The sequence below is a fragment of the Carcharodon carcharias genome, assembly GCF_017639515.1.
Source record: "Carcharodon carcharias isolate sCarCar2 chromosome 24 unlocalized genomic scaffold, sCarCar2.pri SUPER_24_unloc_1, whole genome shotgun sequence".
Lineage (NCBI taxonomy): Eukaryota > Metazoa > Chordata > Chondrichthyes > Lamniformes > Lamnidae > Carcharodon > Carcharodon carcharias.
This window is the reverse complement of record NW_024470584.1, coordinates 3,168,435-3,187,014: the sequence shown is the minus strand read 5'-3', so window position 1 is coordinate 3,187,014 and position 18,580 is coordinate 3,168,435. Positions and strand designations below refer to the sequence as shown.

Sequence of the window (18,580 nt, the reverse complement as noted above, 5' to 3'; positions counted from 1 at the left end):
TGTGAGTATTTGTGTGTGTTACTGTGTGTGAGTATTTGTGTGTGTTACTGTGTGTGAGTATTTGTGTGTGTTACTGTGTGTGAGTATTTGTGTGTCTGTTACAGTGTGAGTATTTGCGTGTCTGTTACTGTGTGTGAGTATTTGCGTGTCTGTTACTGTGTGTGAGTATTTGTGTGTCTGTTACAGTGTGAGTATTTGCTTGTCTGTTACTGTGTGTGGGTATTTGTGTGTCTGTTACAGTGTGAGTATTTGCGTGTCTGTTAGTGTGTGAGTATTTGTGTGTCTGTTACTGTGTGTGAGTATTTGTGTGTGTTACTGTGTGTGAGCATTTGCGTGTCTGTTACTGTGTGTGAGTATTTGTGTGTCTGTTACTGTGTGTGAGTATTTGTGTGTGTTTCTGTGTGTGAGTATTTGTGTGTGTTTCTGTGTGTGAGTATTTGTGTGTGTTACTGTGTGTGAGTATTTGTGTGTCTGTTACAGTGTGAGTATTTGCATGTCTGTTACAGTGTGTGAGTATTTGTGTGTCTGTTACTGTGTGTGAGTATTTGTGTGTCTGTTACAGTGAGTATTTGTGTGTCTGTTACAGTGTGAGTATTTGCGTGTCTGTTACAGTGTGTGAGTATTTGCGTGTCTGTTACTGTGTGTGAGTATTTGCGTGTCTGTTACTGTGTGTGAGTATTTGTGTGTCTGTTACAGTGTGAGTATTTGCTTGTCTGTTACTGTGTGTGGGTATTTGTGTGTCTGTTACAGTGTGAGTATTTGCGTGTCTGTTAGTGTGTGAGTATTTGTGTGTCTGTTACTGTGTGTGAGTATTTGTGTGTGTTACTGTGTGTGAGCATTTGCGTGTCTGTTACTGTGTGTGAGTATTTGTGTGTCTGTTACTGTGTGTGAGTATTTGTGTGTCTGTTACTGTGTGTGAGTATTTGTGTGTGTTACTGTGTGTGAGTATTTGTGTGTCTGTTACAGTGTGAGTATTTGCATGTCTGTTACAGTGTGTGAGTATTTGTGTGTCTGTTACAGTGTGAGTATTTGTGTGTCTGTTACAGTGTGGGTATTTGCGTGTCTGTTACAGTGTGTGAGTATTTGCATGTCTGTTACTGTGTGTGAGTATTTGTGTGTCTGTTACAGTGTGAGTATTTGCGTGTCTGTTACAGTGTGTGAGTATTTGCATGTCTGTTACTGTGTGTGAGTATTTGTGTGTCTGTTACAGTGTGAGTATTTGCGTGTCTGTTACAGTGTGTGAGTATTTGCATGTCTGTTACTGTGTGTAAGTATATCTCTCTGTCTCTCACCCTCTGTCTCTCACCCTCTCTCTGTCTCCCTCTCTGTTTCAGTTTCTCTCTCTCCCTCTCTCTCTGTCTCTCCCTCTCTCTCTGTCTCTCCCTCTCTCTCTGTCTCTCCCTCTCTCTCTGTCTCCCTCTCTCTCTCTGTCTCCCTCTCTCTCTCTGTCTCCCTCTCTCTCTCTGTCTCTCTCGCTCTCTGTCTCTCTCTCTCTGTCTGTCTCTCTCTCTCTGTCTCTCTCTCTCCATATCTCTCTCTATCTCTGTCCCTCTCTCTTATCCTCTCTCTCACTTCCTCTCTTTAACTCTCTCTCTCTCTCTCTCTCTCTCTCTCTCACTCTCTATCCCTCACTGTCTCTGTCCCTCTGTCACTCCCTCCCTCCCCATCTCTGCCCATAATGTATATATTTTTGAATCTGCCCTTTCTCCCCCAGGCTTCCTTGGCTGAGACCGATAAGATCACTCTGGAGGTGGCAAAGCTCCTTAAGGATGATTTCCTGCAGCAGAATGGACATTCTCCATACGACAGGTAAGTCGGGGGGTGGGGGTTGGGGAGGGGGTGGGGACTGGGCGGGAGCGGAGATGGGTAGGGGGTCGGGGGGCGCATGGGAGTGAGGGGCGGCCGGGGAGATGGGCTCCGCCAGTGTCCGCATCGCTGCTCCTGCCAGGTGGGGGAGCTGTTCGACTGGGGGAGGCATCACCTCCCCTCCTCCATGACGGTGCTCGGGAGTCACTGAACAGCCCCCCCACCCCCCAGCACACGTGATTGTCCCCCTCCGCCTGTCACCTCACCCTGACGGTGCCTTCCCCCCTCTCTCCCTCTCTCTCCGCAGGTTTTGCCCCTTCTACAAGACGGTGGGGATCCTACAGAACATCATCGGGTTCTATGAGCTGGCGCGGCACACGGTGGAGACCACAGCGCACTCCGAGAGCCAGATCACCTGGTCAGTCATCCGCGAGAACCTGGGAGACATCCTCTACAAGCTCAGCTCCATGAAGTTCAAGGTCAGCCTCGACCGAGCACAGTCACACCCGCCCCTTCCTGTCCACCCAGCTCGGAGCGCTGGGGAGCCTGGCTCCCTGCTCCTGGCCCTCTGCTGGGAATTCAATCCCTGCTCCTGGCCGTCTGCTGGGAATTCAATCCCTGCTTCTCCTGTCTACTGGGAATTCAATCCCTGCTCCTTCTGTCTGCTGGGAATTCAATCACTGCTCCTGGCTGTCTGCTGGGAATTCAATCACTGCTCCTGGCTGTCTGCTGGGAATTCAATCACTGCTCCTGGCTGTCTGCTGGGAATTCAATCACTGCTCCTCCCACCTGCTGGGAATTCAATCACTGCTCCTCCTGTCTGCTGGGAATTCAATCACTGCTCCTGGCTGTCTGCTGGGAATTCAATCACTGCTCCTGGCTGTCTGCTGGGAATTCAATCACTGCTCCTCCCACCTGCTGGGAATTCAATCACTGCTCCTCCCGTCTGCTGGGAATTCATTCACTGCTCCTCCTGTCTGCTGGGAATTCAATCACTGCTCCTGGCTGTCTGCTGGGAATTCAATCACTGCTCCTGGCTGTCTGCTGGGAATTCAATCACTGCTCCTGGCTGTCTGCTGGGAATTCAATCACTGCTCCTCCCACCTGCTGGGAATTCAATCACTGCTCCTCCCACCTGCTGGGAATTCAATCACTGCTCCTCCTGTCTGCTGGGAATTCAATCACTGCTCCTGGCTGTCTGCTGGGAATTCAATCACTGCTCCTGGCTGTCTGCTGGGAATTCAATCACTGCTCCTCCCACCTGCTGGGAATTCAATCACTGCTCCTCCCACCTGCTGGGAATTCAATCACTGCTCCTCCTGTCTGCTGGGAATTCAATCACTGCTCCTGGCTGTCTGCTGGGAATTCAATCACTGCTCCTGGCTGTCTGCTGGGAATTCAATCACTGCTCCTCCCACCTGCTGGGAATTCAATCACTGCTCCTCCTGTCTGCTGGGAATTCATTCACTGCTCCTCCTGTCTGCTGGGAATTCAATCACTGCTCCTGGCTGTCTGCTGGGAATTCAATCACTGCTCCTCCCACCTGCTGGGAATTCAATCACTGCTCCTCCTGTCTGCTGGGAATTCATTCACTGCTCCTCCTGTCTGCTGGGAATTCAATCCCTGCTCCTCCTGTCTGCTGGGAATTCAATCCCTGCTCCTCCTGTCTGCTGGGAATTCAGTCACTGCTCCTTCTGCCTACTGGGATCTGTCTTAAACTTGAGGGATGTAAGAATGAGGGGGATGAGATGGTCCATGTCTGCATGCTCAGCAACGTTGTGGTTATTTGCTCTCTCTTTCTCTCTCTGACTTTCTCTCTCGCCCTGTTTCTCTCTCTCTCTGTTTGTCTCTTTTTATCTCTCCCTGTCTCGCTCCATCTCGCTGTCTCTCTCACCTTGTGTGTGTCTCTCTCTCACTCTGTATGTCACTTTCTCTCTCTCTCTCTCTCTGTCTCTGCCTCTCTCTCACTCTCCTCCTCTGTCTCTATCACTCTCCCTCTCTCTTTCTCTCTCTCTCTCTCTATGAATCTACCCCTCTCTCTTTGCTTCTCTCTCCCCCTCACTCTCTGTCTCTGACCATATCTCTCTGTCTGTCCCCCTCTGACTCTCTCACCCTGTCTCTCTCTCTCTCTCTCTCTCTGACTCTCCCCCTCTGCCTCTGTCACTCTCTCTCTCTATGAATCTACCCCTCTCCCTCTTTGCTTCTCTCTGACTCTCTCCCTCTCACTCTCTGTCTCTGACCATATCTCTCTCTGTCTGACAAGATCTAGATCATTAATATATATCAGGAAAAGCAAGGGTCCCAGTACCCACCCCTAGGGAACTCCACTACAAACCATCCTCCAGCCCGATAAATATCCATTGACCATGACTCTCTGCTCCTGACTTTTCAGCCAATTTTGTATCCACATTGCGCCTGTTCATTTATACACACGCCTGTTGTGTGGCTCTGTGTCAAATGCCCTTTGACACCACATCAACAGCATTACCCTCATCAACCTTCTCTGTTACCTCTTCAAAACAAAAACTCCAGCAGGTTGGTTAAACACGATTTCCCCTTTAGGAGTCCACGCTGGCTCTTCTCTCATCAACCCACATTTTCTCCACGTGACTGCTAATTCTATCCCGACGAATCATTTCTAGGCTCCTGCCCAGCACTGTAGTTAAACTGACTGCTCTGTAATTGCTGGGCTTATCCTTACAGCACTTTCTTGAACAAGGGTGTAATGTTGGGAATTCTCCAGTCCTCTGGCACCTGCCCTGAGTCTAGGGAAGACTGAAGGATTATGGCCGGTGTCCCCAGCAATTCCCACTCTCACTTCCTTCAATATCCTTGGATACATCTCATCCGGTCCCGGAGACTTGCCAACCTTTAAGCACCGACAGTCTATTCAACACTTCGTCCTTATCAGTTTTGAACCCTTCGAGAGCCAGAGTTTCTTCTGTCCGCTGTTTCCTATCAGCATGGATAGAGGGTTGGTTAGCTAACAGGAACAGAGAGTAGGCATAAATGGGTCATTTTCCACTTGGCAATCTGTCATTAGTGGAGTCCCAAGGGGATCAGTGCTGGGACCTCACCTATTTACAATCCAAGTTCATGAATTGGATGAAAGGACTGAATGGATGGGAGGTGAATTTACTGATGACACAAAGATAAGGAGGACAGTAAGTCATGGAGAGGCCATAACGGGTCTGCAAAGGGATAGAGCCAGGGTAAGTGAGTGGACAAAGATTTAGCAGATGGGGAGCACAATGAGGGAACATGTGAACGTGTGCACTTTGACAGGAGGAATAATAAAGCAGAGGATTGTTTAAATGGAGAGAGATTGCAGAACGCACAGGTGCAGAGGGATCTGGGTGTCCTGGTGCATGAACCCACAAGAAGTTAGTGTGCAGACACAGCAAGTGATGAGGAAGGAAAATGGACTGTTGTAGATTATTGCAAAGGGGGATGGAGTATAAAAGCTTTGTTCCAGTTGTCCAGGGCACTGGTGAGACCACATCTGGAGCACTGTGTGCAGTACAGGTCTCCTTATTTAAGGAAGGATGTAACTGTGTTGGAAGCCAGTTCAGAGAAGGTTTACCAGACTAATCCCAGGAATGGGTGGGTTGTCTCATGAGGAAAGGTTGGACAGGTTAGGCTCGTACCCGCTGGAGTTTAGAAGAGTGAGAGGCGACTGGATTGAAACCTTTAAGGACCCCGAGGGGGTTTTGGAATGGGTGGATGTGGAGAGAATGTTTCCTCTTGTGGGAGAATCTAGAACTCGGGGGTGGGGGGGGGGGTCACTGTTTAAAAATAAGGGGGTCACCCATTTAGGACGGAGATGAGGAGAAATGTTTTCTCTCAGAGGCTGGTGAGACTTTGGAAGTCTCTCCATCAGAGGGCGGGGGAAGCAGAGTCTCTGAATATTTTTAAGACAGAGGTGGATAGATTCTTGGTTAACAAGGGGGGGTGAAAGGTTATCGGGGGGTCGACGGGAATGTGGGGTTGGGGTGACAATCAGATCAGCCAGGATCGTATAGACTGGGGGAGCAGGGCTCGAGGGGCTGAGTGGTCTACACCTGATCCAAAGTTCCCATTAAACTTCCTCCCTCCCTTTACTTCTGTCCCTATCTCACCCCCTCGCTCTCTCCACTCCACCCTGACTCTCTCACTCCCTCACTCAAACTCTCTCTCTCCACTTCTCTCTGACACACTCACTCCCTCTTCACAATCTCTCTCTCCACTTCTCTCTGTCTCTCTCACACCCTAACTCATACTCTCTCTCTCCACTTCTCTCTGACACTCTCACTCCCTCACTCACACACTCTCTCTCCACTTCTCTCTCTCAGTCTCACTCCCTCACTCACACTCTCTCTCTCCACTTCTCTCTCTCAGTCTCACTCCCTCACTCAAACTCTCTCTCCACTTCTCTCTGACTCTCTCACACTGTCTCTCAAACTCCCTCACTCACACTCTCTCTCCACTTCTCCCTGTCTCTCTCACTCCCTCACACACACTCTCTCTCTCCACTTCTCTGTGACTCTCTCACTGCCTCATTCACATTCTCTCTCCACTTCTCTCTGTCTCTCTCACTCCCTCACTCACACTCTCTCTCTCCACATCTCTCTGAATCTCTCACTCCCTCACTCACACTCTCTCTCTCCACTTCTCTCTGTCTCTCTCACTCCCTCACTCACACACTCTCTCTCTCCACATCTCTCTGACAGTCTCACTCCCTCACTCACACGCTCTCTCTCCACTTCACTTTGACTCTCGCACTCCCTCACTCACATTCTCTCTCTCCACTTCTCTCTGACACTCTCACTCCCTCACTCACAATCTCTCTCTCCACTTTTCTCTGACTCTGTCACTCCCTCACTCTCACTCTCTCTCTCCACTTCTCTCTGACAATCTCACTCTCTCACTCACAATCTCTCTCTCCATTTCTCTCTGACAAATTCACTCCCTCACTCACACTCTCTCTCTCCACTTCTCTCTGACACTCTCACTCCCTCTTCACACTCTCTCTCTCCACTTCTCTCTGAATCTCTCACTCCCTCTTCACACTCTCTCTCTCCACTTCTCTCTGTCTCTCTCAGTCCCTCACTCATACTCTCTCTCTCCACTTCTCTCTGACACTCTCACTCCCTCACTCACACTCTCTCTCTCCACATCTCTCTGACACTCTCACTCCCTCTTCACAATCTCTCTCTCCACATCTCTCTGACACTCTCACTCCCTCACTCACTCTCTCTCTCTCCACTTCTCTGTCTCTGTCACTCCCTCACTCACACTCTCTCTCTCCACTTCTCTCTCTCAGCCTCACTCCCTCACTCACACTCACTCTCCAATTCTCTCTGAATCTCTCACTCCCTCACTCAAAGTCTCTCTCTCTCCACTTCTCTTCTTCTCTCTCACTCCCTCACTCACACTCTCTCTCTCCACTTCTCTCTGACTCTCTCACTCCCTCATTCACACAGTCTCTCTCTCCACATCTCTCTGACAGTCTCACTCCCTCACTCACACGCTCTCTCTCCACTTCACTTTGACTCTCGCACTCCCTCACTCACATTCTCTCTCTCCACTTCTCTCTGACTCTCTCACTCCCTCATTCACACAGTCTCTCTCTCCACATCTCTCTGACAGTCTCACTCCCTCACTCACACGCTCTCTCTCCACTTCACTTTGACTCTCGCACTCCCTCACTCACATTCTCTCTCTTCCACTTCTCTCCGACACTCTCACTCCCTCTTCACACTCTCTCTCTCCACTTCTCTCTGACACGCTCACTCCCTCACTCACACTCTCTCTCGCCACATCTCTCTTAACACTCTCACTCCCACTTCACAATCTCTCTCTCCACTTCTCTCTGACACGCTCACTCCCTCACTCACACTCTCTCTCTCCACATCTCTCTAACACGCTCACTCCCTCACTCACACTCTCTCTCTCCACTTCTCTCTGACTCTCTCACACTGTCTCTCAAACTCCCTCACTCACACTCTCTCTCCACTTCTCGCTGTTTCTCTCACTCCCTCACTCACAGTCTCTCTCTCCACTTCTCTCTGTCTCTGAACCTCCCTCACTCATACTCTCAATCTCCACTTCTCTCTCTCAGTCTCACTCCCTCACTCACACTCTCTCTCTCCACTTCTCTCTGACTCTCTCACACTGTCTCTCAAACTCCCTCACTCACACTCTCTCTCCACTTCTCCCTGTCTCTCTCACTCCCTCACTCACATTCTCTCTCTCCACTATTCTCTGACTCGCTCACTCCCTCACTCACACTCGCTCTCTCCATTTCTCTCTGACTCTCTCACTCGCTCACTCTCACTCTCTTTCTCCACTTCTGTCTGACAATCTCAATCTCTCACTCACAGTCTCTCTCTACACTTCTCTCTCTCAGTCTCACTCCCTCACTCACATTCACTCTCCAATTCTCTCTGAATCTCTCACTCCCTCACTCACACTCTCTCTCTCCACTTCTCTCTGTCTCTCTCACTCCCTCCCTCTCACTCTCTCTCTCCACTTCTCTCTGACAATCTCACTCTCTCACGCACACTTTCTCTCTCCACATCTCTCTGTCACTCTCACTCCCTCACTCACACTCTCTCTCCACTTCATGTGATTCTCTCAATCCCTCACTCACATTCTCTCTCTCCACTTGTCTCTGACTCTCTCACTCCCTCACTCACGCTCTCTATCTCCACTTCTCTCTGTCTCTCTCACTCACACCCACTATCTCCACTTCTCTCTGTCTCTCACACTTCCTCACTCACACACTCTCTCCACTTCTCGCTGTCTCTCTCAATCCCTCACTCACACTCTCTCTCTCCACTTCTCTCTGTCTCTCTCACTCTCTCACTCACACTCTCTCTCTCCACTTCTCTCTCTCTCTCCACTTCTCTCTGTCTCTCACACTCCCTCACTCACACTCTCTCTCCAGTTCTCGCTGTCTCTCTCAATCCCTCACTCACACTCTCTCTCTCCACTTCTCTCTGACATTCTTACTCCCTCACTCACACTCTCTCTCCCCTTCTCACTGTCTCTCTCACTCCCTCTTCACACTCTGTCTCCACTTCTCTCTGACTCTCTCACTCCCTCACTGACACTCACTCTCTCCAATTCTCCCTGACTCTCTCACTCCCTCACTGACACTCTCTATCTCCACTTCTCTCTGTCTCTCTCACTCCCTCACTCACACTTTCGATCTCCACTTCTCTCTGTCTCTCTCACTCCCTCACTCACACCTTCTCTCTCCACTTCTCTCGGACTCTCTCACTCCCTCACTCTCACTCTCTCTCTCTCCACTTCTCTCTGACACTCTCACTCTCTCACTCACACTCTCTCTCTCCACTTCTCTCTGTCTCTCTCACTCCCTCACTCACACTCTCACTCCACTTCTCTCTGACTCTCTCATTTCATCACTCATACTCTCTCTCTCCACTTCTCTCTGTCTCTCTCACTCCCTCACACACTCTCTCTCTCCACTTCTCTCTGACACTCTCACTCCCTCTTCACACACTCTCTCTCCACTTCTCTCTGTCTCTCTCAGTCCCTCACTCGTACTCTCTCTCCACTTCTCTCTGACACTCTCACTCCCTCACTCACACTCTCTCTCTCCATTTCTCTGTCTCTGTCACTCCCTCACTCACAATCTCTCTCTCCACTTCTCTCTGACACTCTCACTCCCTCACTCACACTCTCTCTCTCCACTTCTCTCTGACACTCTCACTCCCTCACTCACACTCTCTCTCTCCACTTCTCTCTGTCTCTCTCACTCTCTCCCTCTCACTCTCTCTCTCCACTTCATTTGATTCTCTCACTCCCTCACTCACATTCTCTCTCTCCACTTCTCTCTGACTCTCTCACTCCATCACTCACACTCTCTATCTCCACTTCTCTCTGTTTCTCTCACTCTCTCACTCACACTCTCTATCTCCACTTCTCTCTGTCTCTCTCACTCACACCCACTATCTCCACTTCTCTCTGTCTCTCACACTCCCTCACTCACACTCTCTCTCTCCAGTTCTCGCTGCCTCTCTCAATCCCTCACTCACACTCTCTCTCTCCACTTCTCTCTGTCTCTCTCACTCCCTCACTGACACTTTCGATCTCCACTTCTCTCTGTCTCTCTCACTCCCTCACTCACACCTTCTCTCTCCACTTCTCTCGGACTCTCTCACTCCCTCACTCTCACTCTCTCTCTCTCCACTTCTCTCTGACACTCTCACTCTCTCACTCACACTCTCTCTCTCCACTTCTCTCTGTCTCTCTCACTCCCTCACTCACACTCTCACTCCACTTCTCTCTGACTCTCTCATTTCATCACTCATACTCTCTCTCTCCACTTCTCTCTGTCTCTCTCACTCCCTCACACACTCTCTCTCTCCACTTCTCTCTGACACTCTCACTCCCTCTTCACACACTCTCTATCCACTTCTCTCTGTCTCTCTCAGTCCCTCACTCATACTCTCTCTCCACTTCTCTCTGACACTCTCACTCCCTCACTCACACTCTCTCTCGCAATTTCTCTGTCTCTGTCACTCCCTCACTCACAATCTCTCTCTCCACTTCTCTCTGACACTCTCACTCCCTCACTCACACTCTCTCTCTCCACTTCTCTCTGACACTCTCACTCCCTCACTCACACTCTCTCTCTCCACTTCTCTCTGTCTCTCTCACTCTCTCCCTCTCACTCTCTCTCTCCACTTCATTTGATTCTCTCACTCCCTCACTCACATTCTCTCTCTCCACTTCTCTCTGACTCTCTCACTCCATCACTCACACTCTCTATCTCCACTTCTCTCTGTTTCTCTCACTCTCTCACTCACACTCTCTATCTCCACTTCTCTCTGTCTCTCTCACTCACACCCACTATCTCCACTTCTCTCTGTCTCTCACACTCCCTCACTCACACTCTCTCTCCAGTTCTCGCTGCCTCTCTCACTCCCTCACTCACACTCTCTCTCTCCACTTCTCTCTGACACTCTCACTCCCTCACTCACACTCTCTCTCTCCACTTCTCTCTGACATTCTTACTCCCTCACTCACACTCTCTCTCCCCTTCTCGCTGTCTCTCTCACTCCCTCTTCACACTCTCTCCACTTCTCATTGACTCTCTCACTCCCTCACTGACACTCACTCTCTCCACTTCTCTCTGACTCTCTCACTCCCTCATTCACACTCTCTCTCTCCACTTCTCCCTGACTCTCTCACTCCCTCACTCTCACTCTCTCTCTCCACTTCTCTCTGTCTCACTCACTCCCTCACTCACACTCTCACTCCACTTCTCTCTGATTCTCTCACTTCATCACTCACACTCTCTCTCTCCACTTCTCTCTGTCTCTCTCACTCCCTCACTCACACTCTCCCTCCACTTCTCTCTGACTCTCTCATTCTCTCACTCGCACTCTCTCTCTCCACTTCTCTCTGACACTCTCACTCCCTCACTCACACTCTCTCTCTCCACTTCTCTCTGTCACTTTCACTCCATCACTCACACTCTCTCTCCACTTCTCTCTGACAATCTCACTCCCTCACTCACACTCCCTCCCTCCACTTCTCTCTGTCTCTCACACTCCCTCACTCACACTCACTCTCTGCACTTCTCTCTGACTCTCTCACTCCCTCACTCATACTCTCAATCTCCGCTTCTCTCTGTCTCTCTCAATCCCTCACTCACACTCTCTCTCTCCACTTCTCTCTGTCTCTCTCACTCCCTCCCTCTCACTCTCTCTCTCCACTTCTCTCTGACAATCTCACTCTCTCACGCACACTTTCTCTCTCCACATCTCTCTGTCTCTCTCACTCCCCCACTCACACTCTCTCTCCACTTCATGTGATTCTCTCACTCCCTCACTCACACTCTCTCTCTCCACTTCTCTCTGTCTCTCTCACTCCCTCCCTCTCACTCTCTCTCTCCACTTCTCTCTGACAATCTCACTCTCTCACGCACACTTTCTCTCTCCACATCTCTCTGTCTCTCTCACTCCCCCACTCACACTCTCTCTCCACTTCATGTGATTCTCTCACTCCCTCACTCACACTCTCTCTCTCCACTTCTCTCTGTCTCTCTCACTCCCTCCCTCTCACTCTCTCTCTCCACTTCTCTCTGACAATCTCACTCCCACTCTCTCTCTCCATTTCTCTGTCTCTGTCACTCCCTCACTCACGCTCTCTATCTCCACTTCTCTCTGTCTCTCTCACTCACACCCACTATCTCCACTTCTCTCTGTCTCTCACACTCCCTCACTCACACTCTCTCTCCAGTTCTCGCTGTCTCTCTCACTCCCTCACTCACACTCTCTCTCCACTTCTCTCTGTCTCTCACACTCCCTCACTCACACTCTCTCTCTCCACTTCTCTCTGTCTCTCTCACTCCCTCACTCACACTCTCTCTCTCCACTTCTCTCTGTCTCTCTCACTCCCTCACTCACACTCTCTCTCTCCACTTCTCTCTGACACTCTCACTCCCTCACTCACACTCTCTCTCTCCACTTCTCTCTGACATTCTTACTCCCTCACTCACACTCTCTCTCCCCTTCTCGCTGTCTCTCTCACTCCCTCTTCACACTCTCTCCACTTCTCTCTGACTCTCTCACTCCCTCACTGACACTCACTCTCTCCACTTCTCTCTGACTCTCTCACTCCCTCACTCACACTCTCTCTCTCCACTTCTCCCTGACTCTCTCACTCCCTCACTCAGTCTCTCTCTCTACTTCTCTCTTCTCTCTCAATCCCTCACTCACACCTTCTCTCTCCACTTCTCTCTGACTCTCTCACTCCCTCACTCTCACTCTCTCTCTCTCTCTCCACTTCTCTCTGACACTCTCACTCCCTCACTCACACTCTCTCTCTCCACTTCTCCCTGACTCTCTCACTCCCTCACTCAGTCTCTCTCTCTACTTCTCTCTTCTCTCTCAATCCCTCACTCACACCTTCTCTCTCCACTTCTCTCTGACTCTCTCACTCCCTCACTCTCACTCTCTCTCTCTCTCTCCACTTCTCTCTGACACTCTCACTCCCTCACTCACACTCTCTCTCTCCACTTCTCTCTGTCTCACTCACTCCCTCACTCACACTCTCACTCCACTTCTCTCTGATTCTCTCACTTCATCACTCACACTCTCTCTCTCCACTTCTCTCTGTCTCTCTCACTCCCTCACTCACACTCTCCCTCCACTTCTCTCTGACTCTCTCATTCTCTCACTCGCACTCTCTCTCTCCACTTCTATCTGTGACTCTCACTCCCTCACTCACACTCTCTCTCTCCACTTCTCTCTGTCTCTCACACTCCCTCACTCACACTCTCTCTCCACTTCTCTCTGTCTCTCACACTCCCTCACTCACACTCTCTCTCCACTTCTCGCTGTCTCTCACACTCTCTCACTCACACTCTCTCTCTCCACTTCTCTCTGTCTCTCTCACTCCCTCACTCACACTCTCTCTCTCCACTTCTCTCTGACATTCTTACTCCCTCACTCACACTCTCTCTCCCCTTCTCGCTGTCTCTCTCACTCCCTCTTCACACTTTCTCTCCACTTCTCTCTGACTCTCTCACACCCTCACTGACACTCTCTCTCTCCACTTCTCTCTGACTCTCTCACTCCCTCACTGACACTCTCTATCTCCACTTCTCTCTGTCTCTCTCACCCCCTCACTCACACTCTCTATCTCCACTTCTCTCTGTCTCTCTCACTCCCTCACTCACACTCTCTCTCTCCACTTCTCTCTGACTCTCTCACTCCATCACTCACACTCTCTCTCTCCACTTCTCCCTGACTCTCTCACTCCCTCACTCAGTCTCCCTCTCTACTTCTCTCTTCTCTCTCACTCCCTCACTCACAGTCTCTCTCTCCACATCTCTCTGACACACTCACTCCCTCTTCACAATCTCTCTCTCCACTTCTCTGTCTCTGTCACTCCCACACTCACACTCTCTCTCTCCACTTCTCTCTCTCAGTCTCACTCCCTCACTCACACTTTCTCTCTACACTTCTCTCTCTCAGTCTCACTCCCTCACTCACAGTCACACTCCAATTCTCTCTGAATCTCTCACTCCCTCACTCACACTCTCTCTCTCCACTTCTCTCTGTCTCTCCACTTCTCTCTGTCTCTCTCACTCCCTCACTCACACTCTCACTCCACTTCTCTCTGACTCTCTCATTTCATCACTCATACTCTCTCTCTCCACTTCTCTCTGTCTCTCTCACTCCCTCACACACTCTCTCTCTCCACTTCTCTCTGACACTCTCACTCCCTCTTCACACACTCTCTCTCCACTTCTCTCTGTCTCTCTCAGTCCCTCACTCGTACTCTCTCTCCACTTCTCTCTGACACTCTCACTCCCTCACTCACACTCTCTCTCTCCATTTCTCTGTCTCTGTCACTCCCTCACTCACAATCTCTCTCTCCACTTCTCTCTGACACTCTCACTCCCTCACTCACACTCTCTCTCTCCACTTCTCTCTGACACTCTCACTCCCTCACTCACACTCTCTCTCTCCACTTCTCTCTGTCTCTCTCACTCTCTCCCTCTCACTCTCTCTCTCCACTTCATTTGATTCTCTCACTCCCTCACTCACATTCTCTCTCTCCACTTCTCTCTGACTCTCTCACTCCATCACTCACACTCTCTATCTCCACTTCTCTCTGTTTCTCTCACTCTCTCACTCACACTCTCTATCTCCACTTCTCTCTGTCTCTCTCACTCACACCCACTATCTCCACTTCTCTCTGTCTCTCACACTCCCTCACTCACACTCTCTCTCTCCAGTTCTCGCTGCCTCTCTCAATCCCTCACTCACACTCTCTCTCTCCACTTCTCTCTGTCTCTCTCACTCCCTCACTGACACTTTCGATCTCCACTTCTCTCTGTCTCTCTCACTCCCTCACTCACACCTTCTCTCTCCACTTCTCTCGGACTCTCTCACTCCCTCACTCTCACTCTCTCTCTCTCCACTTCTCTCTGACACTCTCACTCTCTCACTCACACTCTCTCTCTCCACTTCTCTCTGTCTCTCTCACTCCCTCACTCACACTCTCACTCCACTTCTCTCTGACTCTCTCATTTCATCACTCATACTCTCTCTCTCCACTTCTCTCTGTCTCTCTCACTCCCTCACACACTCTCTCTCTCCACTTCTCTCTGACACTCTCACTCCCTCTTCACACACTCTCTATCCACTTCTCTCTGTCTCTCTCAGTCCCTCACTCATACTCTCTCTCCACTTCTCTCTGACACTCTCACTCCCTCACTCACACTCTCTCTCGCAATTTCTCTGTCTCTGTCACTCCCTCACTCACAATCTCTCTCTCCACTTCTCTCTGACACTCTCACTCCCTCACTCACACTCTCTCTCTCCACTTCTCTCTGACACTCTCACTCCCTCACTCACACTCTCTCTCTCCACTTCTCTCTGTCTCTCTCACTCTCTCCCTCTCACTCTCTCTCTCCACTTCATTTGATTCTCTCACTCCCTCACTCACATTCTCTCTCTCCACTTCTCTCTGACTCTCTCACTCCATCACTCACACTCTCTATCTCCACTTCTCTCTGTTTCTCTCACTCTCTCACTCACACTCTCTATCTCCACTTCTCTCTGTCTCTCTCACTCACACCCACTATCTCCACTTCTCTCTGTCTCTCACACTCCCTCACTCACACTCTCTCTCCAGTTCTCGCTGCCTCTCTCACTCCCTCACTCACACTCTCTCTCTCCACTTCTCTCTGACACTCTCACTCCCTCACTCACACTCTCTCTCTCCACTTCTCTCTGACATTCTTACTCCCTCACTCACACTCTCTCTCCCCTTCTCGCTGTCTCTCTCACTCCCTCTTCACACTCTCTCCACTTCTCATTGACTCTCTCACTCCCTCACTGACACTCACTCTCTCCACTTCTCTCTGACTCTCTCACTCCCTCAATCACACTCTCTCTCTCCACATCTCACTGACTCTCTCACTCCCTCACTCTCACTCTCTCTCTCCACTTCTCTCTGTCTCACTCACTCCCTCACTCACACTCTCACTCCACTTCTCTCTGATTCTCTCACTTCATCACTCACACTCTCTCTCTCCACTTCTCTCTGTCTCTCTCACTCCCTCACTCACACTCTCCCTCCACTTCTCTCTGACTCTCTCATTCTCTCACTCGCACTCTCTCTCTCCACTTCTCTCTGACACTCTCACTCCCTCACTCACACTCTCTCTCTCCACTTCTCTCTGTCACTTTCACTCCATCACTCACACTCTCTCTCCACTTCTCTCTGACAATCTCACTCGCTCACTCACACTCCCTCCCTCCACTTCTCTCTGTCTCTCACACTCCCTCACTCACACTCACTCTCTGCACTTCTCTCTGACTCTCTCACTCCCTCACTCATACTCTCAATCTCCGCTTCTCTCTGTCTCTCTCAATCCCTCACTCACACTCTCTCTCTCCACTTCTCTCTGTCTCTCTCACTCCCTCCCTCTCACTCTCTCTCTCCACTTCTCTCTGACAATCTCACTCTCTCACGCACACTTTCTCTCTCCACATCTCTCTGTCTCTCTCACTCCCCCACTCACACTCTCTCTCCACTTCATGTGATTCTCTCACTCCCTCACTCACACTCTCTCTCTCCACTTCTCTCTGTCTCTCTCACTCCCTCCCTCTCACTCTCTCTCTCCACTTCTCTCTGACAATCTCACTCCCACTCTCTCTCTCCATTTCTCTGTCTCTGTCACTCCCTCACTCACGCTCTCTATCTCCACTTCTCTCTGTCTCTCTCACTCACACCCACTATCTCCACTTCTCTCTGTCTCTCACACTCCCTCACTCACACTCTCTCTCCAGTTCTCGCTGTCTCTCTCACTCCCTCACTCACACTCTCTCTCCACTTCTCTCTGTCTCTCACACTCCCTCACTCACACTCTCTCTCTCCACTTCTCTCTGTCTCTCTCACTCCCTCACTCACACTCTCTCTCTCCACTTCTCTCTGTCTCTCTCACTCCCTCACTCACACTCTCTCTCTCCACTTCTCTCTGACACTCTCACTCCCTCACTCACACTCTCTCTCTCCACTTCTCTCTGACATTCTTACTCCCTCACTCACACTCTCTCTCCCCTTCTCGCTGTCTCTCTCACTCCCTCTTCACACTCTCTCCACTTCTCTCTGACTCTCTCACTCCCTCACTGACACTCACTCTCTCCACTTCTCTCTGACTCTCTCACTCCCTCACTCACACTCTCTCTCTCCACTTCTCCCTGACTCTCTCACTCCCTCACTCAGTCTCTCTCTCTACTTCTCTCTTCTCTCTCAATCCCTCACTCACACCTTCTCTCTCCACTTCTCTCTGACTCTCTCACTCCCTCACTCTCACTCTCTCTCTCTCTCTCCACTTCTCTCTGACACTCTCACTCCCTCACTCACACTCTCTCTCTCCACTTCTCTCTGTCTCACTCACTCCCTCACTCACACTCTCACTCCACTTCTCTCTGATTCTCTCACTTCATCACTCACACTCTCTCTCTCCACTTCTCTCTGTCTCTCTCACTCCCTCACTCACACTCTCCCTCCACTTCTCTCTGACTCTCTCATTCTCTCACTCGCACTCTCTCTCTCCACTTCTATCTGTGACTCTCACTCCCTCACTCACACTCTCTCTCTCCACTTCTCTCTGTCTCTCACACTCCCTCACTCACACTCTCTCTCCACTTCTCGCTGTCTCTCTCAATCCCTCACTCACACTCTCTCTCTCCACTTCTCTCTGTCTCTCACACTCCCTCACTCACACTCTCTCTCCACTTCTCTCTGTCTCTCACACTCCCTCACTCACACTCTCTCTCCACTTCTCGCTGTCTCTCTCAATCCCTCACTCACACTCTCTCTCTCCACTTCTCGCTGTCTCTCACACTCTCTCACTCACACTCTCTCTCTCCACTTCTCTCTGTCTCTCTCACTCCCTCACTCACACTCTCTCTCTCCACTTCTCTCTGACATTCTTACTCCCTCACTCACACTCTCTCTCCCCTTCTCGCTGTCTCTCTCACTCCCTCTTCACACTTTCTCTCCACTTCTCTCTGACTCTCTCACACCCTCACTGACACTCTCTCTCTCCACTTCTCTCTGACTCTCTCACTCCCTCACTGACACTCTCTATCTCCACTTCTCTCTGTCTCTCTCACCCCCTCACTCACACTCTCTATCTCCACTTCTCTCTGTCTCTCTCACTCCCTCACTCACACTCTCTCTCTCCACTTCTCTCTGACTCTCTCACTCCATCACTCACACTCTCTCTCTCCACTTCTCCCTGACTCTCTCACTCCCTCACTCAGTCTCCCTCTCTACTTCTCTCTTCTCTCTCACTCCCTCACTCACAGTCTCTCTCTCCACATCTCTCTGACACACTCACTCCCTCTTCACAATCTCTCTCTCCACTTCTCTGTCTCTGTCACTCCCACACTCACACTCTCTCTCTCCACTTCTCTCTCTCAGTCTCACTCCCTCACTCACACTTTCTCTCTACACTTCTCTCTCTCAGTCTCACTCCCTCACTCACAGTCACTCTCCAATTCTCTCTGAATCTCTCACTCCCTCACTCACACTCTCTCTCTCCACTTCTCTCTCTCTCTCCACTTCTCTCTGTCTCTCACACTCCCTCACTCACACTCTCTCTCTCCACTTCTCTCTCTCAGTCTCACTCCCTCACTCACACTTTCTCTCTACACTTCTCTCTCTCAGTCTCACTCCCTCACTCACAGTCACTCTCTCCACTTCTCTCTGTCTCTCTCACTCTCTCACTCAC

At 50.4% G+C, this 18,580-nt stretch overlaps 1 protein-coding gene across 2 annotated transcripts in view; it reads left to right on the top strand.

Moving 5' to 3' along the window:
- The window catches only part of LOC121273478 (V-type proton ATPase catalytic subunit A-like), a 160,730-nt gene that overhangs the window by 126,571 nt on the left and 15,579 nt on the right, over positions 1-18,580 (top strand). For both annotated transcript variants that reach the window (XM_041180645.1, XM_041180644.1), the window contains exons 13-14: positions 1,715-1,809; positions 2,114-2,285. In XM_041180645.1, coding sequence (XP_041036579.1) covers positions 1,715-1,809; positions 2,114-2,285 — 267 coding nt within the window. The remainder of the gene's footprint in view (positions 1-1,714; positions 1,810-2,113; positions 2,286-18,580) is intronic.